Here is a 21,262-nt window from a genome sequence, read left to right as displayed (position 1 = left end):
AGTCTCTAGCGACCTCACAAAACTTTGATTTTCGTTTTTCATCTTTCGGTTTCCAATACCCTTTTTCTTAGGTTTCCAAATTCAATATTTGTATTAGATTTGGGTTTTTTTATTTATTTATTTAGATTTGGTTTGCAAGGGTTTAGAAATCCATATGTGAGGAAATACAAAATTGTATGTTTTATAATACAAATTGAAGTCATCTATGCTACAACCCAAACCCTATACCGTGAAACTCTAACTTTGACCTCTCCCTTTCAACGTGAGTTTCTAACTTTTATTGTTTCTTGTTTTTTGTGTTGAAACCTACCCTCTTTCACTCTGAATCCCTAACTTCGATCAATATAAGAATTAAAAACTTTACATGAACACAAACTATGAAATCTATCTATTACAAGTGAATAAATGGTACCATATGCCCAGGTTAATGGTTTGCATCCTTGTGTGATGAAGTATATCTATTCACCCGTAATAAAATATGGCTGGAGAAAAGGGAATGGAGTGTCGAAGAAGTCATATCAAAGGGGGGGGGGGGAAGGAGAACGCTTTTATTTAAAAAAAAATATAATTCACTTGTATACAAGCTTTTCATACTTGTACCCAACTCTTTTTAGTTAAATAAAGACAACAAAATAAAAGATACCCTTCATTTAATGAATAATTTAACATAGTTAGTATAAGGGACCACTTTCAAAACAAAATGCAAACTATAATGACCATTATTATATTTAATAAAGTTTAGGGAGCTATTCATAGTTTTGTGTAAAACCACAAGGACCAAAAATGTAGTTTACTAAAAATAAAAAAAATATCCAACCTATTTCCTTATTTTGATTTTCTTTTCTTCGTATTTCCAAAAATATTAAGTCTATGAATTTTAATTTATTATTTTAAATAAATAAATTATCGTACTTTTATAAATTGGTTAATTTACATTCTTTTAATTCAAAAAACTACTTATAACCAATTAGAAAAAAAATTAAAATAGAAAAAAGACTTAAATCAGTTTTACCGTTTAAAACCCTCGCTACTTAACGTGATGGCTCCCCTTTCCATCCCTCACCGCCCCATCGTCGGGTTGACGGGTTAGGTTTTTTTACTTTAAATTATTTTAAGTTAAAAAATATGTAAGTAAGGAGCCGTTTACCCGATAAGTGCTTAACGTTAGAAGTCAACACTATAATTTATTTTATTGGGTAAGATTGTAGTACATCAAAAAATATCATATGCAACAATTTGTCTGGTAAGCGTTTATTCAAGTGAGAGTCGTCACCCTCACTTACTGGATAAGACTTTTTCATCCTTATTATCGCTCTTACCGAATAAGATTTTTAATCCTTACCATGTTCATCCACTGAGAAAAAAAAAAAAAAAACTTTTACTATTCAAAATAGAAAGGTGTAGTGCTTTTGGTTTTTAACTGCCGAATCGTATCGGGTCAAATTGGGAGTGTTGTCACTGGTCAACAAGTCAATAAGGTTGGGTTATTTATTTAATATTAAAATATTAAGGTGGGCAGGCTGCGATCCTCTACCGCCTACCTCTTTTTCTACATATAAGCCTCTTCACTCTCATTTCCCAGTAACATCCCTCCTTCCTTCACAACGGCTCTCACTTGCAGTCTTTCAGAGCACTCTCAAATCCTAAGGTATTATTGAATTGCTTCAACTCTTGTAGAAACTTCATCTGCTCCCTGTTTTCATATCAAAAATCCCTTCAATTCGATTGTTTCTATGTGGATCTAGTGTCGGATTGCTTTGTGATTTTGGTTGCTTTGGTTTGGTTTGATCAGCTAGCTACGTTTGTATATCGGATCACAGACATTTCATGTTATAGATATCATGATTCATGATTGCGTGTGCTGTTTGATCTTTTTGTTGATTGACGAGTAGAATGGTCAAAATTGTATAGTTGACTCGATGGCGAGTGCATTGCATGTGTTGTTGCTATAATTTTATCTTTGATTTTGTTTATTGTTTCTTAATTAACTTGAATCTAATTAGTTCAATGTAAACGAAAAACAGAGATCCGATTACATATCATCATGGCTCCAGCTGCAGCAACAAATGGTTCAGATTCGATAAAACCTAGAGGTATTTTAATACTGCTGCATGTATGTTTTTCTTGGAGTTGTTGTACTATGGAATATTTTATTTTATTGATTCAAGAAGATATTCTATTTTTCTCAGAAAAAGAACAATAAAATATTAACTCTAGCATCTGATTTGTCATTCTTTATATTTTAAACTATAATATTGGGCTCGAGTTTTGGTGTGTAGATCCATTTTTGTGTTGTATTCTTTTTGTGGGTTATAGTTGTAATATCAGCAGTGGAAAACTTTGATGTACCCATACCTCTGACTGTTGGAAGTAGTCAGTAGTAAGTGGTCTAAGATACTGTATGAGCTCCTCCCTCCCCTACCTGCTATATTCAGTGTCGCTAAACCTTGTATTGCAATTAAAGGCTAAGCATTTAACACAGGAAATCATCGATGTTATATGTTTGAATATATAGTTCATTATTCAACTTGAAAGTAGATCAGTAACTAAGTTAAAGTTTATAACAAAGTGATAATAAATTGAAAATTGTTGGTTACAAAATCTCTACTCCATATCAACCTCTTATTTGGAAAGTACTAGGTTTGAGATGAAAAGATGAAAATGTTGCTCCTTTTTTAGGACCAAGGGTGTATATGGTCTGTTGTTTGGGTCTTTCATTTTCTCAAATGCCGTGATAGGAGTTACTTGCAACTTACTTGAACAATCTAATGATCTCTCATAACTCACATGGTTTCGTGTAACGTACACGATTCTTGGTTCACATTACAGATGTCTGTATTGTTGGTGTTGCACGCACACCACTCGGTGGGTTTCTTGGTTCCCTTTCATCCTTACCAGCCACCAAACTTGGATCCATAGCAATTGAAAGTAAGTTTCCTGTCATTGTTTATGAGATTTGGTCGATGTTATATTGTCTAATGGGCACACACACTTCTATTTTTTCTCTTTTCTTTAATTGCTTTTCATGCAAAACTGTAGGTGCTCTAAAGAGGGCAAATGTTGATCCATCACTTGTACAAGAAGTATATTTCGGAAATGTTCTTGGTGCAAATTTGGGGCAGGGTCCTGCCAGGCAAGCAGCATTAGGCGCAGGAATTCCTAATACAGTGGTCAGCACCTCTGTTAACAAAGTTTGTGCATCAGGGATGAAAGGTGTGTCAGTTATTTTTGTTACTGTACAATGCAATTTTCAATTGACCATTTGCTAATTATGAGATTGAAGTGAGGAAAACTCCATGGGCAATAATAGCATATCTTTTTTGGTAATTGCAGCAACCATGTTGGCAGCACAGAGCATCCAGTTGGGCATAAATGACATAGTTGTGGCTGGTGGTATGGAAAGCATGTCTAATGTCCCCAAATACATTTCCGAAGCAAGGTAATATTACCTTTAATCCTTGTACTCATGACTTCTATATAACTTGACAAGAGCTTTGTCTACTTTTAGAAATTATTGTTATTACTGTTACCAGTGTTTGAGGAATTTCACATGATCAACAGTGTCAAATGAACAAGCCTCCCTACAAGCGCAGAATTCAGTACTTCTCGCTGCATGGTGCTTGTGTGGGAAGGCTCTTCCCTAAACACTATTTAACAACTCTGTTACCTCAATACTATTTTCCATCATCATTGTCATTATCATTATCTTCATTGTTTTGGCTTTTATCCAATAGAATAGAACCTTAATCTGTTCTGTGAAAGCACATTATGAGATGTGGGAATGTGTTGATGTTTTTTCAAACGCTGAGAAGTCCCTTCCCCATTAAGGAATACAAGTGATTTTGCTTTGTATCTACATGATGGTTTGTCAAACTATGATACTGCTTAAACATCAATTTAGGCATTCAATATTCCCTCAAACAATGTTCCATTTAAGCGCTCATCCTTTTTTGCTGCTTTTAGTGGCAGGGTCACCATATGATGCGGTGAACTGGAAACTAAGATAGTATCTCACTCTTTTGACATGTGCAAAGTCACATGAACACAATCACCTAGTTTGGAATGAAGGGGAACATTTTTTCAGGCACTGGTTTCTGATTTCCTATGATGTGCTAAATCCCCCCCCATAATCACACATTTCCACTGCTCTGTAGCTTCGCCTATTACTTCCTAACTTCCTATATAATCCTTCAAGTTAGAAGTTCTCTGCAGGTTTATAATTGTTTTTCTTCAGAATGCACGATTTAGTTGATAATTCTAGCAAGGGCTTACCAAACAAGGTGAAACTGTTTTTGAATTGCAGGAAAGGATCTAAATTTGGACACGACACTCTTGTTGATGGAATGCTGAAAGACGGGTTGTGGGATGTTTTCAATGATTTTAAGATGGGAAACTGTGCTGAAATTTGCGCTGATATGCATGGATTTACAAGAGAGCAACAGGTACAAAAAGTTTGGAGCTTTTTCCGTTCTTATGTTCTTTATGATGGAGTGGGAAAAGAGAATGCAAAACTAAGTATTTATATATTTTTTCAAGTCCAATTCTTCTACCTCGACAATTCCAGGACTTCCTACTGTACCTCGTAATGGATTCCATTTGTCTGCATAAGTTGTAGAAAGTAATGTTGAAAAGATACTAGGTCTGCATATTTTCATGTTTTTAGAAACTAAGCTTTAGCTTTGCAGCTTGATTGTTTTGTCTTTCAATTTTTTCGTACTACTAATCTGATAGTTAAAAACATTTATGATTGATTGTGTTCATTAACGTATGACATTGCTAACTGATCCATGTAGGATGACTATGCTATCCAAAGTTTTGAGCGTGGTATTGCTGCCCGAGATAGTGGTGCCTTTGCATGGGAAATCACGCCTGTAAGATTGCAACTTTTGCTAGAAATTAGACGCCAATCCCATTTTGACTCTTGTGCTAATGGCCATATATGAAACTGTACAGGTTGAAGTTCCTGGCCCAAGAGGAAGACCATCAACAATTGTCGACAACGATGACGATTTGGGAAAGGTGAACTGTTGTAATGATGTCATATATGCTGATGTCACGTGTAGGCACGTGATCTATTTGAGCTGCCTTTTGTGGTTGAAGTTATTATTCATTCATATCTGATAATACTAATTATAATCATAATGAAACTGGAATAAAAATTAACCTACAGCTCTTGACTTGCATGTGCTTAAAGCCTTAAAAGTTCTTTCTTCTTATTTCAAATTTGGCATGTGGATTTCACTTCTCGAAAATATTGGATATTTTTACGATTTGTTTTATTATCTGGAAAATATGAAGGAAATAATTCATAATTTTAAGTGGGTACTTTACGATTCTAAAAACCTGATATCTTTAAATAAACAACTCTGGATTTTTTTTTTATTAACCTGGATATCTAACCCGCTATGCGAGCCGACTAATCCCAGGGCAACAACCTACTTTGCGGATAGCCCGGAGTCACCACATTTGAACCTCCATGGCCACAAGGGGATTTTTATTCTCCTTGGAATTGAACCTGGGACCTCCAGGCACTTTTGACCTTTGGAGCCAAGCTCAAACCAATCAGGCACCACCCTTGTGGTTTAACAACTCTGGATTTGGGGATTCCCTAGTTGACATGGCCTCAGTTTGAACTTTGAAGTAGTAGAGATGTGAATCTGCATCCTTCTTTTACCTTTTTCCTGCTTTAATATTTGTTCCTTCACAACTTTTTGCTTCCTAACCTCAATCACTCAGAATTCATTGTTTTGTTCTTCAGTTTGATCCTGCTAAATTGAGGAAGCTTCGACCAGCTTTCAAGGAGAATGGTGGTAGTGTCACTGCTGGCAATTCCTCTGGTATCAAGTAAGCCATAATTCACTCATCCTTTGTAGTTAAGTTTCTTTTGTTAAATTTTTTTGTTGAAACGAACACTTAAAAATCTAATGTAAAATGGAATGCATTCAGTAGCAAATTGCTTGACCTGATGCCTGAACGTTTAAAATCATTGTGTAGCTAGAAGACTTCTTATTTCAGTATAAAATAGATGACAATGAATCTTAAATACACTATTACTGTCCTTTGGTTTCTATCTTAACTCCATTCATACTTACATTTAATCTAAGCAATTTTAAATTAATGAAAAGTTAATATTGCATAGTGGTATTTGCTTTGTTCCTGGCATGTCTTCCATAAATATTTGCCACATTTCTGCTAAGGAGGAACCTTTTTATGTCACAGTGATGGTGCTGCTGCACTTGTGTTGGTTAGTGGGGAGAAGGCCATTGAGCTTGGGTTGCATGTGATTGCTAAGGTTGCAGGATATGCTGATGCCGAACAGGTATGTGATTATGCCGAAGACAATATTGAGATTTATCAAATTCTAAAAGTAGCAGTCATGAGATGGATCAACTGACCTTGCAGGCACCTGAGTTGTTTACAACTTCTCCAGCCCTTGCTATACCCAAGGCTATTTCAAGAGCTGGATTGGAGGCTTCTCAAATAGATTTCTATGAAATTAATGAAGCATTTGCAGTAAGCATTCCCACTTTAACTTATATATCCTCCTGTTTTCAAATCTTATTCTTTCTTGTGGCAACTGCAGGTTGTCGCTCTTGCAAACCAAAAACTGCTTGACTTGGACCCCGTAAGTTCTCCCCTCCAAACATCCACATACAGTCACGAAAAAAAGCATCCATGAATCACAGATACCATGTTGCTTGATTGGTGGCCAAAAGGTGTATAATGTTGCATTAAGAAGCTTTTGGGTGTATTTTGCAGGCAAAACTTAATGTACATGGTGGCGGTGTGTCACTGGGACATCCTCTAGGTTGCAGTGGTGCCCGTATATTGGTCACGCTACTAGGGGTACGTATGCTTACATTTCTTCACATAAATTTGTCGGGTATGTGGGATTCTTATGATGTAAAATGCGGCAAATGATATGGATGCAGGTTTTGAAGCAGAAAGGCGGCAAATATGGAGCAGCAGGTGTGTGCAATGGAGGAGGAGGTGCATCAGCCTTTGTCGTAGAGCTTGTTTAATCTTAAACGCTTGCTTAACCACACCAAAATCTCATGCTTGTGTTTTGTTTCTTTCTTTTGTTTTGGTTATCAATTTTTCTCCCTTTGTTTTGGTTAGCAATAAATTAAGTTATTGTGTACTTAGATAAATAAGCATATGTTTTGCCAGTTGCTTATCAATCGTGCACTCCACTTTTGCTATATCTGAAGAATATATAACACAAAATACCAACCCAAATAAAGAAATGAACTTTTTTTTTTTATTAACCTGGATATCCAACCCGCTATGCGAGCCGACTAATCCCAGGACGATCACCTGCTTTGCAGATAGTCCGGAGTCACCGCATTTGAACCTCCATGGCCACAAGGGGATTTTGATTCCTTTTTGGATTTGAACCTGAGATCTCCTGGTATTTTTGACCTTTGAGCCAAGCTTAAACCAATCAGACACCACGCTTGTGGTTAAAATAAATGAACGTTGCCACCAGCAAATACCAACTTCTTGTTTACGACCCTCGTTTGGTATCTACATAAATCAAACCAAAATTCATTTCTATTGCGGTAAGCAATTTTAGTTCATTTACATGAAAACGGGTCTTTTAGTTATCTTAACAATTAAAATGGATAAAATTAAAATAAGAAACAAATCAACCGGTTTGAATCTTCTCTAAAAGTATATTCAAGCATTCCATATTTAGAAGAATCAAATCATTATTATAATCATATTTAATATATAAGTATTTATAATAAAAATATATTTAATATATTAAGTATTTATGATAAAAAAAGTCTATGAAAGAAATATTAGTAGGTCAATATAACCTATTTTGACTCTTCTAAATCTTTACCATTTTAAACTCGTTATTGTATTTATTTCAGGATATAATGATCAGTTGTTTGCAAAATTTGACAAGATAAATGATGTTTTAAAACATGTATTTTAATAAATAGTTATTTATTTCATCTCATTGGTAATTGACCTAAAAGAAAAAACTTTAAGGTACTAAACTTGTAAGTTTATGAATAATTCAGGGACTAAATTTGTATTTTATGGAAGTAATTAATTTAGACATCCCACAAGCGTCCAGCTGTACATCTTTCCTACTGCTTTCTTCATCTATGCAGAAAGGGGAAAAGAATAGTTAGGTTTTAGATTCTTCAAAATCAAACACGTTCAATCAAATCAATTCTCTAAGGCCAGTTACAGACGACTTTGCAGCTACTTCACATATTTCTCTCTGCCGGAATCATGGCGGTAATTTCCTTTTTCCAATTTAGTTTGATGGATTCGATCATTTTTATTTCCAATTCACGTTTTTTGTTATGTTATTGTAATTTGATCGATAATGTTGTTTTTGATGGTTGTTTGATTTCATTATGATATTCAAGTGATTTTGTTTGCTTTGTACCCGATTGAATCATATTTTGTTGCTGGTGGTTTTAGTTGAACTAAACTAGATATCGATATTTTAACGGCTTGCACGTTTTTTGTGGATTAAATTGATTGTATATATGGAATGATATTCATCCTTATGATTCCAGCCATTCCAAAAAAGTGCATCAACAGTGCTATTGTCGACTTTAAAATGGATATGTCATCAAAAAGTTTCTGATAAAACATACAAAATTGCACAAACAGGAAAATTTTTGGTCTTGGTAAACATAAAAGGGTGTAATTTTAGTTTTGCATATGATTAGTGCAGCTGTGCAGGCTTTTCCTTCTTCTGGATCAAGTCAACATTTGATTCACTAGAATTTAGTGCAGAGTTACTTGTGAAACATGTTCATCTTTGTTAGGATGTAAATGCATGACTCTGTTAGGAACTTTATAAAGAACATGACATGTATAAAAAGGAGTTCCCTTTTTCAGCAAATACATATAATCTCAAGAATTTTTATTTTCTCTCTTTTCAAATTGAGAAAAAAGGCATTTACCTCCTTGGATGTAGATAGTAACATATGATAGAATCTACTTATAAGAAATTACTTGGTGGACTGGCTACCTTTAGGAACATATGATTCTATCTTTTGCTCTGCAAAAAGGGAAGAACAATTTCTCATTTTCTTCTGTAGGCAGAGAGTAGAGATAGAGCTAATGATTTAATCTCAATTGGTTATGTAAATCTTAACTGAGTCAAAATTTGATATGTTGCTTCTCTTAACTAAAATCAATTACCATGCTAATCATATGCTCAATAGTTCACAGAAAAGCTTTAGTCTTTTTTACCTGTCCTAGCATGCATACCTAGATGGTGCTTCTAGTTTAGTTTTTTAGAGCAGTGCGATTCCTTGAGGAAGATTTGATCATATATTGACACAAGATATTCAACTTAGAGCATTATCCATGGTCATGGCTTCGCTGATAATATTGCCAGAGTTGTCGTCCTGTGGCAAGAATATTTCTTCTTTTGGGGTTGGGAGGGGGCATACTTTAGGGAGTATGAACATGAGAGGGACCAAGAGATGCAACTTGTAACAGCCTCCCCTCCATCAACCAACCAGCAAACGAAACCCCTTACAAGGAGACGACCACTTTAAGGATTGAAGAAATGAAAGAAGTCTTTGCTTCCCTGAAAGTTTCCAGGCAATCATGACAACAGACCATACTCTCTCTTGTACACAGGTGAAAGTTTCTCTTTTGTATTAGTATGGATCACTTGGGGTTGGAGAAATAAGATGTCTCCTTAAGGATGGAGGTATCACTTCCATTATCAGTACCCAAGCACTGCATGTTCCTCAGTACCAGAATTTTTTGCTTTACACATGACCTTGTGGTGATGAGCTACACTACCTCTGCCCAATGAGGCCACCTGTTACAACTCTCTGTTTCTGTTGCTGTTATGGTGGTCTCTCATGCAGGATCCTACCAGTTTATGAGATTGTTATCCACATTTCACCTACACAGTTTCACTTCCACATTAAAACAGCCTTATGCACTTCTGTCAACATTTCACCTACACAGTTCCACTTCTGAACTATAGCGGCCTTGTGCACTTCTGTACAGTTTCTTACCATTTCTACTTTTCTCTTGCAACCTTGCTTTTCAGTTAAATTGCTTTTGTCTTGGTGCTTTGGTTATCTCAAATGTAGCTAGGCATGACTGCTTAGTCTGATTGATGTGAGCATTACATTTTGATCTTATGGTTTTTGAAAATTTTCAGTGGAAACCATCCTATAATATATCTCTATATTTTTGCTCTTATCTACACCCCCAATAATATGCCTAATCTGTGTTAATAGGCTTATGATGGATTTTTAGTTTGTGCACTTAACTTGCATATATTTGGATCGGGATTGTCATTCTTGCCGCAAACTGAAATGGTTATTGGTCAAACTCATCTCAGTATGAAGTTTTACCAAATTCATAACTACTCAAATGGTTATTGGTAACTAGGACCTGCCTTATTTTTCCTTATCACATAGCAACCTAAGGTCCTATGAGTGTCAATGGATGGATCAATCAAAGCCAACCACAATATAGAGGTTGAACGACGATGAAGACTGGCACTATAACTCTATTAGCAATGCTAGCATCAATATTGCTCTGTTATGAAGTTCCTCACAGTGGTTTTGTTGACGAGTTCTTGTAATTACATTCACATATCAGTTTATACTAGAACAAGGTACATTTACTCATGTGTGCTTGCTATGAAATATGAATCTTGACCAGCATAATCGTTTGATGTTATGAGTTTCACCTTTACTTGTGGAAACAAACAACTTATCAGTTGCTTTCATAAGTTAATAATTATTAGGAAGATGGACATGACTCCGTCCACCAAACAGGTTTACCTCACACAATCACTATGAATGTAGTTCTCACTCCAAAACCTGTGCATCATTGACCTTTTGTGGGGAAAAAATCCTTACAGAAGAAAAACATGGTTCATTTGTTTGTTACCGTGTTTTGTAATGCTGAACCCACATTGAATCATAATCCTTAAAACTTCAGTATTTTTGATGACTGGATGAATAATGGATTTTAGCTTATTCCTACTAGGGCTGTTAATGGGTCAGATTTTAATCATGATATAATCTGATGTAATTTGTTTATATGGACCAACGAATCATTAGAAGTGCTCATCTGATCTAATTGATGATCTAATAGATCAATCCATTTAGATGGATGATGAATCATGTACTTGGATCGATCCAAATCCATCTGGATCAAACCCCATTTAAACCAATGTTTTAAATCCCAGACGTTTTATTGACTTGCAGAAGTTTAATGAACAGCTGAATTGTCGGGCCAAACATGGTCGGACTCTCATTAATCCATGACATCATGAGTAGGTGAAAAGTAAGTTATATAACGACAATGACATAAATCGTTGATTAAATACTCGAACAACATAGCAGTTTGGGATCTTTTTTACCACATGAAGTTTTCAAATTTCAATGTAACACAAACGTAAAAAGTTAAAAATATTTTAAAAACAGGGGTATGAGAACGTATGGACAACTGAATTATATCATCTTGTGAGAAAATATTAAAACATCATTGTAGATTTCCCGTGTTGCAATTACAATAATGTTTTTTTACAGGAAGTAGGACAGCCGCTGCCAAAATTTGGTGAATGGGATGTGAATGACCCTGCATCAGCTGAGGGATTCACAGTTATTTTTAACAAAGCTAGGAATGAGAAAAAGGCGGGTGGAACAGCAGATTCACCACCCAAAAGTGACTCCACGCACCGTAAACCTGGGGCCACTACTCTTGGAAAGCCTCAATCTGTAAGCCGTGATCTTATTTGCATGCTTAAGATATGAAATCAGTAGCTCATTTTCTTAATGGTTTTTCAATGTCCTGCAAAAGAGAGATTGCATCAAGGTGGTCACTTATAATAAATGTCGATAAGAATTACAAAAGTCTCAGGCCAACAAATGACACCACACTCTCCTCTTACATCAAGTTATAGAACTTGATAGAACTCCCTGTAACTTTTTATATAGGACGCACAATTGTTTGATCCTATAAACTTAAGTTCTATAAAAGCAGTCTATTAGGACATTTAGGGGATGTTTGGTTGGTTTTCCATTAAATCCTGTATGAATAAAATTATCTGCCTAGAGTAATCTGTCTTGATAGATTTGGAAGGTTTTTGTTTCGGACTTGGGAGGGTTTTTTCATAAATGGAAGGAGAGTGTTTTTCATTGGGAGGGGCAGGTTTGGAAGAAAAAAACTTGGCTTTCTGCATAGGCTCCCTCTTAAAAGTTCACTGAATAAATCACTTTCTATATCATTAAGCCACTACCAAACAGTCATGTATAGCTGACCAAATAAGTTGCGACTTTCATTAAGCTCATGAAGCTGTTAACAAACGGGCTAGTAGACATATTTGGAGTGATATAAAACCGATTTTGTTGTAGTGCTTGTTCTGGTTCTTCCTAAATGTTAGTTTATCTTTTGATATTTGCCAATGAAAATCAATGAATCCAAAAATGGGGCTTGGGGGGCGGGGTAGTTTCCAGATGCCTAAATTTGATTGGGGGCATATTTGATGTGATTACCTATGGCTTTGTAGTCACCCCCTCAAATCACTACCCTCTCTGTTTTCTTGGCTCTGCTTTTGGGTAGTGGTTTATGTATTCTGTACTTAATTCTATTGAAACTAATAAACTTTACTGTGCAGAAGAAATGGTTCTGCTTCAAGGCATGAAACTATATATACATATATATGTGTATAACGGAAGACGGTTATTTGTCTTGTGGACTGAAGTCAAAACCATATATAGATATTTGTATATGTACGTCGTATCTTCCAAGAGGCCAGATCTTTCAGGGTCCTGCTGAATCTCCGTCTGCTGGTGTTTTTATGATGATATCCGTTGCGTGTCTTCTCTGTTTTACATATTTCTTGTTAGTTTGGGTCAATAATGTGGTTTTCGCTGATTGCTGTATTATCCGATTCAATGCACAATTTCTGCTGTTTGTGTGCATATACTCATCACGATCTTGATGGTAATCTAGTAGGATGCCTCAACATGTTGCCGTTAATTATTGTTAATCTGTATTGTTTGTCTCGTTGGTATACCATATACCTGATTGTCGGTTATGCTAATACAAAGCATGCGGATAGTCGGATGGATTTACGAAAGCATGAGTTCGTGAATTGATTGATCGTATGTTAGGAACTGTCACATGCCACCTCACTGATAAGCAGTGTAGATGTACGTTTATCTTCACGGATTTAGCCTAGTGGGTACGTCTTTGCAGAATGAGGGAGAGGTCTAGGTTTGACTCCAAAGACTAGTCACCCACCTAGGGGTGGCAAAAAAATACCCAACTTAAAATTAGCAGTTTGGGTTGAGATTTTCAAGTCATTTAAATAAATGGATCAATCCGTCTAACCCATTTAAATAAATGGGTTGAGTTGGGTTGAATTTCTCGATCCGTTTTCAACCCATTTAAAATATAATATAATTTTATTTTATTCTTAATATATATCTAGTATTCTAATTTTTAATTTTGTTTTATTTTTAATTAAAAATCCTACCATCGTGAGATGAAATTCCAATCGCCTCCATTACTCTTAATCATCATGAACCCGAAGAAAACCCTTTAGTCCATTACTCCATTATCGCCTCCAAAGTCTAATTCAACTTATTTTGAACAATATATTTGTTGTGGTTGTGTTTTATTCAAACTTTGAACAATTTGTTTGTATTATTGGTTGTGTTTTATTCAAAAAAAATTAAATAGTCTAGTTCTTTTTTTATTTAAAATTTTAAAATTATATGGGTCAATTCAGGTTCAATCCATTTATTTAACATGTTGGGTTAAGAAAATTGTAAACAGATCAACCCGCTGTCAACCTATTTAAGTAATAGGTTGGGTTGAGATTTTCAACCTGTTTAATAAATAGGTTGAATCCGAACCTAATCCAACCTGACCCATTAACACCCCTAACTCAAATGGATATCGTAACCTTAAAAGCTGCATTACCATTTAAGTTCCAACTAACCATAAATGGGCCTGATCTGTAACGGATCGGATCGATCATGCAACCGGTTGATGAAGCGATCGACCACTATTGGGGCTTTGTAACCGGTTACTGTAATGTAACTAAGCCTGTAATCGGGTCCCTATGTTTTTCTTTACTTTTGTATTTATCATCAAATAAGTAAAATGTTATTTGATTTATACTTTAAATAGACTAAGAAAGTTCTAAGAAATAAATTCATTTATTATAAATAAAGAGTTTCAAAATAATTTGTGAATAGTTAGTTTTCAAATTCTCTAAGTTTCCCTCGTTAGCAAACACAAGGGTTGTTTATCAAACATTTACAAGGTAAGTGTTTATCAAGTCATGTTACCTTACCGGATAAAAATGGCGAGGAGCGAGTCTTACCTGGTAAGTGAGGGTAACGACTCTTACCCAGTTAATGGTTACTGGATAAATTGTTGCATATGATGTTGTTTTGATGAATTAAAATCTTACCTTGTAAGGTAAGTGATACTGTTGAATCTTACCGGTAAGTGTTTACCAAGTAAGTGTTTGAGTAAACGGCTAAGTGGGTGTTTCAAACCCTTACTTGAATAGATCTTTTTATTACGACTTTGTCAACTTTTGTAGCTTTTTTTTTATTAACCTGGATATTCAACCCGCTATGCGAGCCGACTAATCTCAGGGCGATCACCTGCTTTGCAGATAGCCCGAAGTCACCGCATTTGAACCTCCGTGGCCAGAAGGGAATTTTTATTCCTTCTTGGATTTGAACCTGAGACATCCTGGTACTTTTAACCTTTGGAGCCATGCTCAAACCAATCAGGCACACCCTTATGGTTTTAGATTGAGATATATCAATTTTCAACCAGTTGATAGCTATAGGCATGTAAATCGTCATCTCTACTCAATTTCATGTCGAAGCAAAGCAAATTGTCGATGAAGACTTGAAGAATGGGGGCCATGATTTGATGAACGAAGGTTTTGTTGAGATAAATCGCGGTTTCAGGGTATGTAGGGCCGGTCTGTACGGATTTGACCTTGTTGCCTTTTCCGTTGGGACAATTCAACGGAGACAATGAGTTACTACCTTGTATTATGTTTTAAAACTCATTTTCGACATGAAAACTAAGACAAAAAGAACTTACAAACGCAAAATAGGGAAATAGAACATAAGCGAACCACATACCACCTCGGAATTGGTTCTCAAAAGGTCAGTATTGATTACACGCTAAAAGAAAACCAAACTGAGTTCGTTACATAGCATATCAAACTGGACCGTTCTAGTGCTTTAGACACGGATGGTTACCGACAATCACCAAAAGTTTCAAAAGATAAAATGTACATATAGAATTTAGCGTTACCTCAAGTGCGAAATTCCCATTTGTAATACAATGAACGATGACCGTTTGCGAAATATCATCCACATAAATCTGCATTTCAGCATTACAAGTGATGTTGGTCATGACCAACTAGTATTCTATAGGAAGCAAGCAAACAGATGAAACAAAACTTTATATATATACCATCTTCAAAAACCTGCTTAATGCCAGCCAGAAGGGCTAACTTTGATCCCCATCTCGGCAACTGAATGCAGACGTGTCTGTAAAGATGCCCACCTTCTTGCACGCTAGGCTAAAGCCGTGGGGACAGATATGTCTTTTCCAAAAAGTTCCTCGATACCTTTTGTGGGATCTTTTTGCTTCACAATCGACTCCCCAACTAAGATCTGCATTACACATCCGGTATACATCAAAGATGAACAACTTCGGGCACTAAATAATCGAATCACTTACTGCTTTCACACCAGCTTCTTGTACATAGGCAACATCAGCAGGGGTGAACAATCCGGACTCCCCGACCACCTGACAAGTTCAAAGATCAGAAATCATCTGAACGTAAAGTGTCTGCTTTAGCCTAGCAGGTAAGGAGGTGGGCATCTTTGCAAGAATATGAACGATCCCTCATTTCACAAGAAACTAAATAGTTGCACCACATCTTACTGTTATGTCTTTTTGGCGAATCTTCTCACCACGTTCGCCTTCAAGCAGCTTCTTTGTGTTACTGATGTCAACCTCAAACGTTTCTGCAATCGTGGCATGAAATATATACAAAGACGCCCAGGGGAAAACAATGAAAGATGATAGCATTATGGGGGGTTCAAGAGTGCGAAAACTTGAAAGTTTCTTACCAAGATTACGATTATTGATACCAATGAGTTCGATCCCATCAATTTTAAGGATGCGATCCATTTCATTCTCATCTTGTACCTAAGAACAACAGAACCCTAAACAGGTTTAGTTATTGGTTTGTTATTTCATGTAATGATACATAAAGAACGAACTAGTTATGCTACTATGATCAGATTTAAATGAAATGTAAACTGTAAACTTGTGACATGCAAACCTCCACCAGTACGGCCAATCCGATCATTCTGCAAATCTTAGTCATATATTTGATGTCAAGATCTGGTAAAATAGATGCGATTAATGAAACAGCATCAGCACCTTTTGCTCGAGCATAATAGAGTTGCCATGCATCTACGATGAATTCTTTGCATAATAAAGGGCACTGTAGTTAAGCAGTGTCAGACCCAAATGCCGATAGAATCATATTGAAGGAAAGTTGCAGCAAAAAATCAAGGAAACCAAAGGACTATTTGCTCGGTTTTATCCGGGTTATTGGTAGAGCTCAGGTTCCCATGAGATCAAGGATTCAAGAGTGTACGTGAGTATTTATATACTTCAAAAAGAAAATCAAGAAAAGCTCATACCGTCACTCCAGCATTCCGAATGGCCTCTAGATTTTCAAAGCTTCCCTAAGTTGAGAAACAGAAAATCAGAAGTTCACAAATCTTGAAATTGATCATATAATCAATCAAAAGATGCAACAGCTTGTACCTGAAAATATTTTTGGTCAGTTAATACACTGATGCATGCTGCTCCACCATTCTCATAGGCTTTTGCGATTTCAACCTGTCAAAAACCACTCAAAAATAACTAACAAGAAGAGGAAGAATAAAGATTGTCCACAATTTACTGCCACATTATATCTCACCTTTCCTTGAACTGATGTGAAATCTTCATTTTTATGACACAATCCTTTCCTCAGAGACCCTAAACCCTAACGGAACTTTTTCTAGTTATGCTAACATCAATAAGGGCCTCTTTGTTAACAGCTTAACGAGCTTAATAGGATTCACAGCTTATTCAGTGAGCTATACATGACTGTTTGGTAGTGGCTTAGTAATATGGAAAGTAACTTATTAGCTTTTAGGGGGAGCTTTATACAAAAAAACCAAGTTTTTTTTTTCTATAACTGCCCCTCCCAATTAAAAAACATGCTCCTTCCATCTATGAAAAAACTCTTTCAAACAAAAACCCTTTGAATCTAAATAGACAGATTGATCCACACAGCCAGCTTTATAAAGGACTTAATGGAAAACCAACCAAACAATAATCTTTTCCTTGGAATTCTGACTATTATAGTTACATATATACTCGTCTACAATAGAGAACTTGAAAACACTTCAGATCATAGTTTATGGACCGAAAATATACCTTCATGCCCAATATCATGGAACCATATATTCGTTAATAAAACTATTCACTCGATGATTCTTAATCAGATCCTAGATTAGGCATTGGATATGCATATAGAAGAGCAGTACCGAACTGAAAGTGGCAACTTACAGGATCAAAATCTTCCCTTAGAACTCCTTGACTTGGTGAAGCCTTTTTCACTTCAGCAATTAGAGCAGGCCTTCCCGTTCGTGTATATGATGCCTTAAGAGCTCCTATGAAGTCTCTGGGCGGAGGAGCATTGTCAATAGCTTTCTTCAATGTAAATAGAGGTTTTTTCCCTTTCACCTGAAAATTGTTCCTCAATTAGCAGGGGACATGATAATGAACTACAAAAACTTGTGTTGCAGAGTAATGGAAAAGCAGACCTGCGCAACTTCTACGTCCTTGTTCCATACAATTTCCTCTAGTATGTTACGAGGAGTATTACCTTCATTCTGTAACCGGAATTCAAAAGGACCAACATGATGCAAAGAAGGTCCTGTTGGTGGTCGTCTTCTGATTCGTATGCCTTGGGTAGCAGCTATTTCATCTTGTGAATTTCTAACTTTCCATTCCGTAGTATCAACTTTGGAATCGCCAATTGCGGATCCATCCGAAGCTTCAGACTGCTAAATTAGTCATCAATTTAAGCATAAATAACCAGATTTGGATTCCAAATCAATTAGGTTATCGATTGCAAACAAATTGACACTGAAAACACGCGACATCACCACTTATCTACGAAAACACTCCATCAAACTATAAAAACATGAGCAATATCACCATTTTTGAATAGAATGTACCTGTTGAGCTCGCAGAATAGGAAGAGAGAGTCTGTGGTTGTTGATTAGAGGAAGGGAGGATAAGAATCGAGGACGAGGGAATGTGTAATTGAGAGATGAAGAAGGAATGGAATTGAAAGAAACATCACAACACATCAAACTCTCCATAGCTCAAACCTTCAATTTTGCAGCCATGGAAGAAGCCAACTCAATACAATAATCTTCAACGGTCAGATATTCTTCTCATCCATAACACAAATATCCCCAACCAAAATAAATACTTCCATTTTATATCTTAAATTAGGGATAAATTTATCAAAATCCAACCACCTGGACATTAAAATGGTATCGTATACAATAATTTATCTTAGCTATCTGATAAGATTCTCGATCCTTGTCATTACTTTTATCAGATAAGATTTTTAATCCTTGTCATGTTTATCTGGTAAGCTACATGATCGGTAAATTCTTACCAGATAAGCGTTTACTAAAATAGGTGATCACAATGTGTAAAAAAATTGGTGGTCATAATGTTTAACCGAAATATTATATTTTGATAGTGATTCACATCGTGATACTATAAGATTTTTGGTTTTGGATTCACAGGAGATGCTTGACGGATGTTCAAACTTGATTATTGATTTTGTTCACAATATGTATCCAAGTCCTTACAAAATGTTTTTAATGATCTATATTTTTTTTTGTTCACTTGTAATCACAATGGATTACTTGGTGATACTTATTAAGCCATCTGATGTTTACAATATATTTAGATTTGTGGTTTATATTGGATCTCACAAATTACACGGTTCACACTTCTATGTTATATGTTTTTTTTGCTTGTTTGGAGCATAATACAATATTTACATTTACAATTACATTTTTATAGAATTAACAAGAATACAATAAAAAAAAGTTAGAATCCAAAGCAATATATAATGGCTTAATTTAAATAAATTTTATCAAATCATTTAAATTTTATTTATCCAGTTCAATTTTTTAATGCAAAAGGAGACGTCAGTCATAAGAAAATGATATCGACATATATTAATATAACTTATAATCTCGACAGTAACAAGTCAATAATATGTTGAACGGTCATGCTTCCGAATGAGATTCCCACCTTGGTCAGAGCAATTCCAATCATACGCAAAATAACGTTTCCAACCGGGGCGGCAAAGAAAACTTACTTTTGTCGTTGATGGGAGAGAGACCGTAATGCCGGCCTCCTGTTTAAACGGCATAATTGCAATGTGCTTGGAGATGAGGTGATTTTTGGTATCCATCGTCCTGCCAATTTGCAGGTTTTTGGTCCTAGGGTTAGAGTTGCTCTTAGGTGTAATTCTGCATTTTTTTTTGCTACAGAATGACAATTTCTGAATCGCTAAGAGGTGAATCTTGTTTGTCAAAAAAAATTTAGGAATTTAAGATCGTATGTATTTGGTGGTTTTAATTACTCTAGCAACAAGACAAACCTACAGCCTGCTTCTTAGGACTGCTCTTGATTCTACATTGATGTTATCTTCACTCGATTCCGATCTGCATCGACATTCAAATGGTGAAACAACTTCAATCATCTTTGAATTCATCGATCCTTCGTTCTATAAGTCATTGCAAAACCATTTCAACATCCAAATCCTGTTTCTCATAACATGATCCTCAAATTATTTGGTTCCCGGAACATTAACGTTCCCCAAAACCCTAACCCTAATCCTGGGTTTAATGGAGTCGCTGTAGGGGAAAAGCCGTTGATCTTGCAGATTATTCATGCTGGAGGTAAAATTGAACGATACTACATGGCATTCCCTGCGGCTTGGATCATGGACAAGTATCCAAATTTTGTATTGGCTCGTCCAGAGATATTCCGGCGGCCATGGGACTCCGTAGTCCGCCCGGAGGAGATGCTCGTCCCGGGGCAAAAGTACTTTGTTGTTCCGATTCGGACAGTGAAGAAGCTCCATCGGCGAATATGGAAACCAAGCATTGAGATCACGAATGCTTTGGTTTGTCAAGACAAGGATACAGCTTCTAGCAAACCTAAACCAGGTAACCGTTGTGTTCGTTTTAGAGGGATCGAATCTAAGACTAGAAATGATTTGGGTGTTGCAGAAGATAACGTGAAGAAGAGCTTAAATGGCAAAGGATTGAGGAAGAAGAAGAATGTGCGTTTCTCCCCTTCACTAACAATGATCGATGAAACTCAAGATTTCCAAGATTGAGGTTCTACTCTTTGATTTTCAACAAGACTTCAATGGATCAACTGATTTGCTTTTTGTACATTTCTCATTCTTATACACAAATTTCATTCATTTCTGTTTTTGTTTAGTCTTTTGTAATAGAAAACGAATCATTTGAACATTCAAACTATCAACTCATGGTTGAAGAACTCGAATAAATATGTTTTTGTTTTCAGCATTAGATCATTGAACTTGTTATCTGGTTATCTTTTTGATTCTTGATCATCTCATTAGTGAAAACTAGTGGTTAAACTTCCAAAAATTGAGGGCTAAATCTGTGGTGTGTAAAAGAGGGATTATATTGACCATAGGATCTCAACAAAAAGAGCAAAGAAGGGGAATTGTTTGTTTTCGGAAACTCGGTCAAAAAGACATCTTGATGTTCATCCCTTTCCATCTTCATCTTCTCCTGGAATTGACAAGGGAAGGTGGAAAAATAGCCAAGCTTCTGCTACAACCACAAAAGGTAAATCATCCCTCTGTTTCTTTTTCTTGCGAATTTCCCATTTCTGATCCTTTCTCCTTCTCCAAAATGTCAAATGCAGACACACGGTCGTGCACCCACATTCGACCAACTACTATGCATGATGGGTTCAATAGTAGGCTCAATGATACATGTTCTTTAGGTTTGCTTTGGTACGAGAGATTACAAAAACTTGTTGTTCCATGTTTGATGGGACATTAGACTGTGGTAGGTTAGAACGAGGGACAAAAATGCATTTTCTTTGTCCC

The 21,262-nt window shown here is 36.0% G+C and overlaps 2 protein-coding genes across 4 annotated transcripts; one reads left to right on the top strand and one right to left on the bottom strand.

Moving 5' to 3' along the window:
- The first annotated feature begins 1,576 nt into the window (after nucleotides 1-1,576).
- On the top strand, nucleotides 1,577-7,202 carry LOC112516590 (acetyl-CoA acetyltransferase, cytosolic 1). Its single transcript, XM_025123722.1, has 14 exons — nucleotides 1,577-1,648; nucleotides 2,025-2,093; nucleotides 2,830-2,928; nucleotides 3,040-3,213; nucleotides 3,334-3,439; nucleotides 4,304-4,442; nucleotides 4,794-4,871; nucleotides 4,954-5,019; nucleotides 5,759-5,844; nucleotides 6,220-6,319; nucleotides 6,403-6,513; nucleotides 6,584-6,625; nucleotides 6,760-6,846; nucleotides 6,933-7,202. Exons 2-14 carry the CDS (start codon nucleotides 2,045-2,047, stop codon nucleotides 7,020-7,022), a joined length of 1,227 nt encoding a protein of 408 aa, XP_024979490.1. The 5' UTR covers nucleotides 1,577-1,648; nucleotides 2,025-2,044; the 3' UTR covers nucleotides 7,023-7,202.
- A 7,921-nt stretch (nucleotides 7,203-15,123) lies between these two features.
- Nucleotides 15,124-18,559, bottom strand: LOC112516535 (indole-3-glycerol phosphate synthase, chloroplastic). Of its 3 annotated transcripts, XR_003069609.1 has the most exons (11): nucleotides 18,315-18,559; nucleotides 17,898-18,140; nucleotides 17,641-17,817; nucleotides 16,849-16,923; nucleotides 16,722-16,766; nucleotides 16,355-16,519; nucleotides 16,140-16,218; nucleotides 15,952-16,034; nucleotides 15,745-15,813; nucleotides 15,475-15,677; nucleotides 15,124-15,381 (listed from the first exon to the last, which is right to left on the bottom strand). XR_003069609.1 is itself a non-coding variant. In XM_025123621.1 (10 exons), exons 1-10 carry the CDS (start codon nucleotides 18,459-18,461, stop codon nucleotides 15,579-15,581), a joined length of 1,182 nt encoding a protein of 393 aa, XP_024979389.1. In that variant the 5' UTR covers nucleotides 18,462-18,559; the 3' UTR covers nucleotides 15,124-15,578. The 3 variants fall into 3 exon arrangements, 2 of the variants coding, with proteins under 2 accessions (XP_024979389.1, XP_024979390.1); XM_025123621.1 differs by having other exon boundaries at nucleotides 15,124-15,677; XM_025123622.1 differs by having other exon boundaries at nucleotides 15,124-15,677; nucleotides 17,898-18,137; nucleotides 18,315-18,528.
- Nucleotides 18,560-21,262: the final 2,703 nt, after the last annotated feature.

This window comes from Cynara cardunculus (genome assembly GCF_001531365.2).
Source record: "Cynara cardunculus var. scolymus isolate 2C chromosome LG 8, CcrdV1, whole genome shotgun sequence".
In the NCBI taxonomy this organism is placed as follows: Eukaryota; Viridiplantae; Streptophyta; class Magnoliopsida; order Asterales; family Asteraceae; genus Cynara; species Cynara cardunculus.
The sequence above is the reverse complement of the archived record's forward strand: the minus strand, read 5'-3'. Positions and strand labels throughout refer to the sequence as shown.

Coding starts and splice junctions, on each gene's coding strand:
- LOC112516535 (XM_025123621.1), bottom strand. CDS start 18,461: ATGGAGAGTTTGATGTGTTGTGATGTTTCTTTCAATTCCATTCCTTCT. Junction 16,520..16,721: donor TTCGGAATGCTGGAGTGACG/GTATGAGCTTTT, acceptor GCTTAACTACAG/TGCCCTTTATTATGCAAAGA. Junction 15,814..15,951: donor TTCGCCAAAAAGACATAACA/GTAAGATGTGGT, acceptor TGAACTTGTCAG/GTGGTCGGGGAGTCCGGATT.
- LOC112516590 (XM_025123722.1), top strand. CDS start 2,045: ATGGCTCCAGCTGCAGCAACAAATGGTTCAGATTCGATAAAACCTAGA. Junction 2,929..3,039: donor TGGATCCATAGCAATTGAAA/GTAAGTTTCCTG, acceptor GCAAAACTGTAG/GTGCTCTAAAGAGGGCAAAT. Junction 3,214..3,333: donor TTGTGCATCAGGGATGAAAG/GTGTGTCAGTTA, acceptor TGGTAATTGCAG/CAACCATGTTGGCAGCACAG.